The 11,431-nt window shown below is 30.4% G+C and overlaps 1 protein-coding gene across 6 annotated transcripts; it reads left to right on the forward strand.

Moving 5' to 3' along the window:
* The first annotated feature begins 5,051 nt into the window (after positions 1-5,051).
* Positions 5,052-10,668, forward strand: LOC111306722 (putative methyltransferase PMT3). Of its 6 annotated transcripts, none has more exons than XM_022904544.2 (10): positions 5,052-5,281; positions 5,403-5,499; positions 5,635-5,723; positions 6,378-6,866; positions 7,050-7,214; positions 7,328-7,510; positions 7,749-8,343; positions 9,095-9,207; positions 9,334-9,554; positions 9,983-10,668. In XM_022904544.2, exons 4-10 carry the CDS (start codon positions 6,591-6,593, stop codon positions 10,299-10,301), a joined length of 1,872 nt encoding a protein of 623 aa, XP_022760279.1. In that variant the 5' UTR covers positions 5,052-5,281; positions 5,403-5,499; positions 5,635-5,723; positions 6,378-6,590; the 3' UTR covers positions 10,302-10,668. The 6 variants fall into 6 exon arrangements, with proteins under 6 accessions (XP_022760279.1, XP_089607670.1, XP_022760280.1 ...); XM_089751544.1 differs by having other exon boundaries at positions 5,635-5,698; XM_022904545.2 differs by lacking the exon at positions 5,635-5,723.
* The last annotated feature ends 763 nt before the right edge of the window (positions 10,669-11,431 follow it).

Consider the following 11,431-nt stretch of genomic DNA (forward strand, 5'->3'; position numbering starts at 1 on the left):
ATTTTGTGAAAATTAAACTTCTTAAAAAAATAAATAAATCATTTGAATTAATATCCAATTAAGATAAATTCTCACCAATAAAAAATTGGTTCAATTAATGAAATCGTTCTCTTAAATATAAATAATTTTAAGTTCGAGTTTAATTGGTAATATTTTATTAAAATCATTTTGAATATATTATTTATAGTTATTATTTTTTATATTATCATATATAATATATTTTATTTTAATTTTAAGATTAAATAATTTATCTAATTTTTTTTTCTGTTTCTTAAAAAAAAAAAAAAAAGATAAATTCTCTTTTTCAATAACCTGGGTTTCATTTTTTCTTTCACTTCTGCTGCTGCTGTATATCCTCTTTCCTTCCCTGTTAAAATGAGCTTTAAGACTGAAGAGGAGAGTTAGTAACATTGTCAGTTTAAAAGTAAACATCTTTGAGAAATAGTAAAGAATCTTAGAAACAAGAAAAGGAAAACCCAAAAATGACTAGGGTACGAGAATTGTGCATTCCCTTCAGTCACTTCCAGTTGACAAACAACTCTGACCGTCACTGTGATTACATCTATACCCTATCGTCTACAGCTTTCTGGCCCCTCTCCTCAGCCCTCCCACGTTCTCTCTTGTCATCATGTCCCCTTGCTTTACTCCTTTTTCATCCAGTTAATAGCATGATCTCCTCTGATTCTACCAGGTGGATGAATGGTGACCCTTGATGCATTTTCCCTCTTTATGATGTGGGACCAATGAGTAACATAAAAGTTTTGTCAAACGCTTTGTCATGTCTCTCTGTCAGCAATTTTGTCACTCTTTTTGAAACAGTCCCTGGTTTTTAATTAGCAGCATGTTTTCATTTACAGGATTTAGGTGGAGATTATGATTGATATTAATAATTTATATATTTATTTAAATTTAGTGCGTCTTAAAATTTTAAGTTTTATAATTTTTTAAATTTGATTTAAATTAACCGAATAAAATTTAAATTTGTTTATTAAATTTAATTTATATAATAAAAAATTAATAATTTAATTTAATTTAATTTAATAAGATTATATTTAATATATATAATTAAAATTATATAAACATAATTTTTTTAATTTATATATCATTTAAATATATATATAAATAAATAATTCATATATATATATAAATATATATAAATTTAGGATGAGTTAAATTGAGCTTAAATTTTAAATTTTTTAGTTAAAATTCAATTTAAAATTTAAACAAATTTAAAATTTATATTTAAATTTATTTAATTATTTTTATTTTTATCTAAACTCTCTTAAAATTTAAATAAATTTTTTGATTTGATCGAATATCTTAATTCTTGAACAGATTTATTTCCAATCCACGTAGATTATCTCAAAATAATTAAATTAAATTAAATTTTAATTTTTTTTCTTGATTAGATAAATGAGAATTTTATACCCCCGTGGTAACAACAAGATTTTGTTTATTTTAGATAGTTAGAATTTAAATTTAAATTATTAATATTAATAGTTTAATATTTTATCAATAAAATTTTAAAACTTAAATATATATTTTTTGAAACAAGGTTTAAGCTTAAAAAAAAAAAATCTTTTTGGGATTATGAATTTTTTTTTCCTCTTATCTCTTTTTACGTCATCTCTACTTCAAAGGATTATTAGTTGCTTTGCATTTGATAATAATTATTTGTTTGATATGTTAAAGTATATGTTTTCTATCATGTAAAATTAATGTTGTTAGTCACTTGAGTTTAACTTCAGCAATTAAATCAACAATATCAATCACATTATTTATTGATAAAATATTACATTTTTAATTTTAATAATAAAAATCAAAATAATGAAAGTATAATTGTATAAAAAAAATTCAACAATTAAATTTCAGCTAGGTTAGGAATCTTATTTATTTATTTATTTTTAGTGATTAAAATTATGACAGCATTGAATCAAAAAGTTCTAGAGAAGGTAAAAAAACCCAAAATCGATGGTTCCAACCCAATCCAACTTTTTAGGGTTAGTTTTTTTTTTTTTTGAAAATCGGATATTGGATCGGGTTGGATCTGATGGCATGAAAAAAAAATCGGAGTAGGGTTGGGGTCGGGTTTTAGGTAAACCCGATCCTATCCGACCCGATATATAAATAATTTTTTAATTATTTATTTAATTTTATAATTATTTATATATATTTTTATATATATTTAATTTTATATTTATATTAAAAATAATATTTTATTAATTTCGAGTCTGATTGGATATGATTTTATACAATATCAAGTTAGGTTCGAATATAAAAATAATAAAAAATTATCGAATTGGGTAAGATTCTAATTTTACATGTTTAAAATTGGATCAGATTCGAGACAAACAAAAACCCGCTCCGATTTTTGTTGTCATCCCTAAAAAGTACTCTATGCTAGCTTTGTTAAACTCTTTAACATTCTGGGCTTGAAAGCCCATAAAACAAAACAAAAGCCCCAAATTTTGTACAAGTCTTTGAATTTGGGCCAAACTTGGCCATGAAGAACAAATTATATTTTCATTTGTGCACTGTGGCCCTCAAATTGTAGACTGTAACAGCTCATTTAAAACTGAACTATGATAGTTTAAAATATATGGAATTTGCATCTATTGAGTAATATTTTTGGTAAGAAGGAAATGGTGTCACCATTTTGGGAAGTGGAGCATCAGTGATCTAAGAACAGTGATTATCTAAATTATTTTCCCTCCAGTGAGAGTCTTTTCCAAATTTCGAACTTTTATTTTCGATAAGTAAAATCTAATTGAGATCAAATTACTTATTATTGAGTCAACACCTCATTAACTTATTAAATAAATTCTATACAAGGAAAATAAAAAAGAGTTTGTACATATGATCCAAGGAATAACTTTTATAAAGCTTTAGTTTTTTTTATGTAATTATTTTAAGTGATATTTAAAACTCAAAATAATTTCTCAAAAGATTATATCTCAAATTCTAATAATTTTGTTTCTATTAATGAAGGAAACCAAGAACAATAAAGTGGGATTATGGAGTTCAAATAGAAATGAAATAATTAATGTGAATTAATTACTAAGAAAATGTAATCAACAGATAGTCAAGGGTTCCATTAATGAAGGTTCTTAAAAGATTTGCAGCTACCATCAAATGGTAGGGATAGCTGTGCACATTACACAGGCATCTGAAATCATACTAAATGAAATGAAAAATGAAATAAAGGTTAGATATGCATTTGTTATACAAAGACTATGCACTTAATTGATGTTACCAATTGAAAACATTTTTTGTGGATTTCCCAACTTTTATAATTGGCATTTGCTTGGGTGGTTTCGAAAAAATGGCAAATGGCAGCCAAGTCAGCAAAGCAAAAGCATTGAAGGAGAATGGGAACACTGTTCTTTCACATGCAGGAGGCTGTGATTGTGATTAAAAACTAGTGCTGCAAAACAACTTGCATTTGCAGTAGCTGATTTAATTGACTTCTGCATGCTTTTTTCTTTGGTGGGGGCCAATTTATAGTAACATATAATAATGGGATGTGACTTTGAGCAAAATTTTTGTGATGATGACTTATGGTGGGAATGCTAGGCTTGTAAATTCAGCAACTCATCACCGACATCTTATATTAAGATCTAGCTACACGTGTCAATGAATCAGATTTTGGACATCAATTCTTAATTTTAATTGGGTTAAAAAATTAAATTATTAATAATAATATTTTTAATTTAAAAATATAACATTTTAATAATTATTAAAAAATTTCATATATTTTTTTAATTTGATGGAATTATTTGATTTGATGATGAATACATTTTTATATTATTAATAATAATTTTGATTTTATCATTATTTTTATTTTTTTCAATTTGAATGGAGAGACTAAGAACCATATAATTAAAAACTTGATTAAGTGTCACATTGTATTTTTTTCATAATACATATGGTGTGATGTAATTTACGCGTTTAATTCAAATCTAAAATTTTAGAATAATTTTATTTAATTTATTTAGTAGCAACTTTAATTTCTACTTCCTTTAATAAACAAAAAGTTTTGAATTTTCTTTCCACAGAAACTTTAAAGAAATGAAGAATTCATCACTTAAAACCAACATTCAAAAATTAGTAGTAATTTGAGAAAATTAAGCTCCATTTGATTGGACGGTTAGATTAATTGTGATAAAATTAAAAAATAATAAAAATTATTATAGTTATGATTAAAAAATTATTATAATTACAATTAAAAAAATTTTAATTAACATTTTATACTAAATAAATTTTATTAAAATTAATATTTAAATTTAATTAATGATATAATAAATTTAATTATATTGCACTAAAAATATGATTAAATCCAAACGGATACCCAATGAAGTTGTAGTTGGATAACTAATTATTACTTTTAATTGGCTATTTTGGGTTGTTTACAATTACATATTTTTTTTCTTCACCATTAATAATTTTTAATTCATTAATTATTTGGAAAATTTTTTACTTTTTCTTTTTAAAATTATGGTCTAAAACATTAATCATCATTGCCTTCACCATAAATATTGAAATAAATTTAAAAAGTCATAAATTGATTTCACTATTGTAATTGAGTCAATTAACAAAATACAAATAAAAATATTAATCCAAAAACTCCATTTTGAAATCATCAACAAAATTCAAATTTGAAATTTAAAGATATTTAAAAATCATAAAAAACTTGTTAGGTTAATTCTTTTGCTAATTTATAGAAAAAAAAATCATTCCAATCCAAAATCCAAATTCACATTATAATTTTACTTATAGAAAAAAAATGCTCAAAAAGCTAAATATAAATCCTTTTCCTTTGGTATAATTATTTTCTTAATTTCCTTTCTCTTGTAAATGTTAAATATTAGTAATTATGATTCTATTAAAATGATTTTTACGATGCCCAAACACGACACTAACGTGAACCAAATTCCTGAAAGAAAAAAAAAAAAAAAAAGACTACACTTTTGCATCATGTGCAAATCTAATCTTGGCCAGATAGATCTCCACTAAGATTCTTTAACAGCCAGCTTTGGAACCTACCGCTCTCTGCCTCTCTCCCAGTACATACAGTGCCTCTTCAATCCCCCCCGCCCCGCCCCCGGTTCTCTCTAAAAATAGTAAGCCCAAAAAGAAAAACCAATTGGTAAAGCAGATTCTTCGAGATCTATTCCTTCTCTCTTTCTACCTTTCTTTTGGTTCTTCATAGGGGAAAACCCAAAGCATCATTTTTTTAGATCTCAGTTAGACTTACCCATTTCGTGTTTTTGATTGAAACCCAGTAAGCTTTTTGTTACTTTTAAGCTTGCTTTTGTTATTACTTTTATGAGTTTTCATTGAAATTTTGGTTTCTTTTCTTTTGTGGGGATCTGATTTATGGGTTTTGCTTGTTTTTATTGTAGTTTTAATGGGTCAATGTCAATTTGCTATCTTTACTTCAAGAATGTTAGCATTTTGCTTTCCTTTGGATCAAAGTTTGATTCTTGATCGTTGAATTTGGTTAGTTTTGATGATTTTTTTCTTCTTAATTGAAAATATTAGATTTGGTTAAGTTTTTGACTCAGATCTGTTGATTTTGTTAATTAGAGTTACTAAGTAGCTGCCGTTTTCGTGATGCCCATTGTTTTAATTCAGGGAAAAGGAGAATTGGTTGCATGCCTTTGACTGCTTTTTCATGGATCAATCCTTCTCGTTGCTTGTTCGTCAATCAACTGGTTACAACTGTAGGCAGTTAGCATCATTTAGCATTGTTGTTTCTTTTGTTTTTTCCTGATTCTTTCTTTTTAATTATGCAAATAAGTTTTTATATGCTTGAATGTTAACATGGATCTGAATTGTTACACAAGTTTAAAGCTTGTATTTGGAACTTTATTGTTGAACCTTCTGCAGCACCATGTTTTGAGCCAACGGTAATGGATTGGTGCTAATTCACCAGAATAATTAGGCATCTTTATTAGTGTTAAAGAGGGGTTTTTTAAAAAAATCTTAGTAAAAGTTGTTGGGCGTTTCGTTTATATTATTGTATTTACCATTTTGAGCTTGTCAGATTTCAAGCTAGTAGGTTGAGACTTTTTAGGCTTCTCAGTGATTTAATCAGTGGATTCACTTACTATTATTGTTAGTATTTTTAATTTTCTAGTGTCAATGTTCTAATTAAGCTTGCTTTGTTCATTGTTGGCTGGCTTTGCTGTTATTCTCTTCCAACATGTTATTGATTAATTGATAATTTCAATTAATAGTAAGTATGATCTTTTAGACTTGAATTTCAAAACTTAATTCTAAAAGGGTCATAGAAGAAATAACTTCGGAAACTTGTGTGCTTGACTCGTATGCTGAAGAGAATTTTACCTGATGGTTTTTTACTTGTACGTTTGCAGGTTTGATCTGTTATCTACAGTGTTTCTTTCTGACAAGTTTTGAAGTGATTTGTGTAATTCATTCTAGTGAATAGAGCTTGATGGTAGCAACAAAACAGATTTGTTTTGAATAGAAAATTTGACGTGAGATAGATTAGGATAAGGAGATCTGTGTTGTGACAATTTAGTGCTCAAGTGAAAACATTTTGTGAAGAATCGTATCACTAAAGAAGGATGAGGGGAAGATCTGATGGAGGCCAAAAGAAACGTTTAATCACCACTCTCTGTGTTGTGGCAATCTTTCTTGGTTTTCTCTATGTATATTATGGATCTATTTTTGGGTCTTCAAGTCGCGGTACTGCAGCACTAGAATATGGCAGCAGATCTTTGAGAAAACTTGGATCATCTTATTTGGGTGGAGATGATGATGCTGATGGCAAGCAATATGAATCTTCAACAAAATTTGGACAGGAGGAAGGAGAAGAAGACGTAGTACCAAAAACTTTCCCTGTAAGTTTTTTACTGGTGAACCATTTTTAGACACCTTCCTCATTCCCACCCCTCGGGTACCCCATCTTTTTCCTTTCATGTTAATTCTATACTTAGTACCTTACCTTTCGACTTGTAATCCCCTTTGCTTCTTCCCTTGGTTAGTTGCCATGGCATTTAATTTCTCTGCTTTTGACTTTGAAGGTTTGTGACGATCGCCATTCAGAATTAATTCCCTGCTTAGACAGGAATTTCATATACCAAATGAGATTAAAGCTGGACTTGTCTGTGATGGAGCACTATGAACGTCACTGCCCCCCTCCTGAAAGGAGATACAATTGCTTGATTCCTCCTCCTCTAGGATACAAGGTAGTGCTTCCCATAAGTGAGCAATCAGATTTTTGTTGCGGTATATTTGTTATAGTGATGGTCATATCATATTTATATATATTGGCGGTCTTTTAATTCATGTGAAATTACAGATCCCAATTAAGTGGCCTCAAAGCAGAGATGAAGTATGGAAGGCAAATATTCCCCATACTCACCTTGCACACGAGAAGTCTGACCAGAACTGGATGGTTGTAAAAGGTGAAAAGATAGTATTTCCAGGGGGTGGCACTCATTTTCACTATGGAGCTGACAAGTATATTGCTTCGATTGCAAATGTAAGATCACCAATACCTACTAATTTTGGCTCAAAAGAAAATATTTTGAAACATGATCAATAACCTTGAACGCCTACTAATGAATGGTCTTATGTTTGTGTCTATCTGAGTTTTCTGCATCATGTTTTGGTTCGTTCTTTTACTGATCGGAATGGATTCTTCAAATATAATGGCCCTTATTTTAACTTCTCAAACCTATGGAAGAAGCAATGATGTCTCTATGATTTTGAATTGGCAGATGCTCAACTTTTCGCACAACAATTTAAATAATGAAGGAAGAATTCGAACAGTTCTTGATGTTGGTTGTGGTGTCGCAAGTTTTGGAGCATATCTTCTTTCTTCTGATATTATAGCAGTGTCATTAGCACCCAATGATGTGCATCAAAACCAAATCCAATTTGCCCTGGAAAGAGGAATTCCCGCATATCTTGGTGTTCTAGGGACCAAAAGGCTCCCTTACCCAAGCAGATCATTTGAACTTGCTCACTGTTCTCGCTGTAGGATTGATTGGCTTCAAAGGGATGGTATTCTTCTTCTTGAGTTAGACCGGTTACTTAGACCTGGAGGCTATTTTGCCTACTCATCTCCAGAAGCTTATGCACAAGATGAAGAGGATCTCCGGATATGGAGAGAGATGAGTGCCCTTGTGGGACGTATGTGTTGGAGAATAGCTGCAAAGAGGAACCAAACTGCCGTTTGGCAAAAACCTTTAACAAATGATTGTTATATGAAAAGAGAACCCGGTACAAATCCCCCCCTCTGCCGCTCTGATGGTGACCCAGATGCAGTTTGGGGTGTGTCAATGGAAGCTTGCATCACTCCTTATTCTGACCGTGAGTTTATTTATTTTTCAATGTCACTAGTATTAAAGTCTTTTTACCCCTCCTTAGTTAATATTTTCTTCCCATTTTATTTATTATTATTTTCTTTTGGAGGATGCTGATATTTTGATTTAACTTTTCATATAATATTTCTTGACCATTGTCTTCTTGAACTTTGTTTCTTATTGATTTGGAAGTTGAGTTTTGCACTTTATATTACAGCATTTTCATCCATAGATTTTATTTCTGAATTGATAAATTGGTCAGCTGATAGTTTTCTATCTCATTCTCCCACTGATATGTTGGTTATGTATTTTAACAAACATGAAATGGCTTGTTTTATGACATCACATCAAATTCTGATGGGTTGAAATCTTGATGTATTCTTCATGTAGTTGAGTTTCTTAGCAGTAAACTTGATGGCTTTTAGCTTTAGGGGGGTAAAGAGAGAAGTATGGGCAGGAATCTTACCAAATAAAAGAGATATTGTATAGTAATTTGGGAATTAGAGGTCTTCTGCTTGCATTTTCTTTGAATTGTTTTTCTTCTGCTTGAGTATGTTGTATCTAGTGCATTCCTTCTGCTCATTTATTCTTTCTGAATATTTGCTAGTTATGGTATATAATTGTTGCTCAATTACATTTTGCTAGAAGCTATGCCATATTTTACAATGGAAAATTATAGAGATTCTTTTAGTTGATGGCTTTAAAATGTTGGAACTTTAAAATTTATCTCAACTAAAACTTCTCTTTGTTTCTATTAGATGACCAGAAAGCCAAGGGGAGTGGATTGGCTCCATGGCCAGCCAGATTGACATCTCCTCCTCCCAGGCTTGCCGATTTTGGTTATACAAGCGAAATGTTTGAAAAAGACACGGTAATTAAGGCAGCATTGTTCCACCTAAAACTTTATTTGTGGTTTTTTTTTTTTTGTGCTTATATTGTGATTTATGCAACAATGAAATAGAGTATGAACACTAATATAGCTTTTGCTATTCCATAGGAAACATGGCGCCGGCGGGTAGAGAGTTATTGGAATCTCTTGAGTCCAAAGATTGAGGCAGACACTTTGAGAAATTTGATGGACATGAAAGCGAACATGGGATCGTTTGCAGCTGCTCTTAAAGGCAAGAATGTTTGGGTGATGAATGTTGTCCCAGAGGATGGACCAAACACACTTAAGCTGATATATGACAGGGGTCTGATTGGCACTACTCATAACTGGTATATGCACAAATTACCTTGGAAAATCTGCATAATTAAGTGTGAAATATGCAACTTATTTTTCTTTTTGCTGTTAAAGGCCATAATGTTGTACTTTGCTTGCTGTTACTGCGTGCATACTAGACAACTATATACACAACTATTGGTCTCTTTAGGATGAGGTAGAGAGGGAGAGAAATTATTATCAGTGAAAGGACCACAAGGTGTCTCTGGTGAAACGGAAACTTTAACAACACACAGCTATGGATTTTTTCCCATATTCTTAATAAATTGATCCACCTGTCTGCCTTTTTTTAAGAAAAATTAGAATGATGCTTCTCCATATCTATCTCATAAAGATCTTTTCCTTATGGCTCGGTTGAATAGTGAAATGCATGTTGAAGATAGAATGTAAAATTTGTATTAATTTGGACTAATCATTTTGGCAGGTGTGAAGCCTTTTCCACATACCCTCGAACTTATGATTTACTCCATGCTTGGACTGTCTTTTCTGATATTGAGAAGAAAGGCTGCAGTGCTGAGGATTTGTTACTTGAGATGGATCGCATTCTCCGTCCCAGTGGTTTCGTAATCATTCGGGACAAGCAGCCGGTGATAGATTTCATAAGGAAGTACTTATCAGCTTTACACTGGGAAGCAGTAGCAACAGCTGATTCCAGTTCAGATGCAGACCATGAAGGGGATGACATTGTGTTTATCATCCGAAAGAAGTGGCTGACAAGTGAAAGCCTCAGGAATTCTGAATAGAAACTTCAGCCTTACGATTTCGCCTTTCTCTCCTTATATCCTTCTGCAGCTGCAAGGGCTTAAGAAGCTCTCCCATTACTGATGCAGTAAACAATTTCATTTTGTAGCATTAAGCAATGCCTGCAATAGCTCACATAATTTTTTTTACCCTTTTTTTCTTGTAATGAATTACTTGATAAGCCATAAACTGGTCACCATCTATAGGCTATTCTTGAAAAAAAATTTTCCCTCTATTTTGGTGTTGTCCAAAGCTACTTCAGCTAATGACTAATAACCAAATACACAAAATATGCAATGCTGAAGTGCATATACATTGTGGCTTTTAAAGTCCCAATTTTTTCCATGAGTGATTATTCTTCTTATCCAATCTCTTTGCTTTTGTTTATATATGAAAGGAGTTAAATAGGACATTCATAATTTTTGTGCTTCGTGAATTTATCACCAGCTGTTTACTTACTGGCAGTTGATAGCATGTCATTAGTAAACTTTAGTTTTTGTTAAAAAAAATTTAAAAGTAAGAAAGATTATTTCATTTTTAAAATTAAAATAAAATTTTGATTTTTATAAATTTTATAAATTTTTTTTATATTTACGTATCGTCCATCAATAAAATGTCGGAAGTCGTGAATCCGAGTGTTTTCCATCTGCCCCTTAAAATCTTTCATTGACCCATTTGACGTGTTATTAGTACATTAATTTTCTTGAGTGGGGACATTGACAAATGACAAGTATGACTGTCAACATTACTCTTTTTCTCTGGATGTTTTTCCTCTAAAACTGTACTTCTACGCGTCTCTTTTGCCTTGTTTTTTGGTTCCTTTTTTTTCCTATTGGACAGCCTGGAAAATGCTAGCAATCCCTCCTTTTCCGCCCGAGAAAAGGGAAAACACAAAGTTATTAAACAAAAAATGCCAAAGGGAGGAAGCTTCACCAAGTTCATTGACAGGTTAATGATAGTTTTTTATATATTTAAAAGTTTTTTATTATAATCAATTAACGGCGTTAATTTAAGGATTAAAATATTACACAATATGAAAGTTTAAATACAGATTTGTAAATATTTTTAAATCATATACTCATTTATATATTTTCTTAAAATTGAAGCACTGAAACTATTGTTCATATTCGCT

This window comes from Durio zibethinus, chromosome 22 (assembly GCF_047325235.1).
Source record: "Durio zibethinus cultivar Kanyao isolate XHJ-2024 chromosome 22, ASM4732523v1, whole genome shotgun sequence".
NCBI classification, from domain to species: Eukaryota; Viridiplantae; Streptophyta; class Magnoliopsida; order Malvales; family Malvaceae; genus Durio; species Durio zibethinus.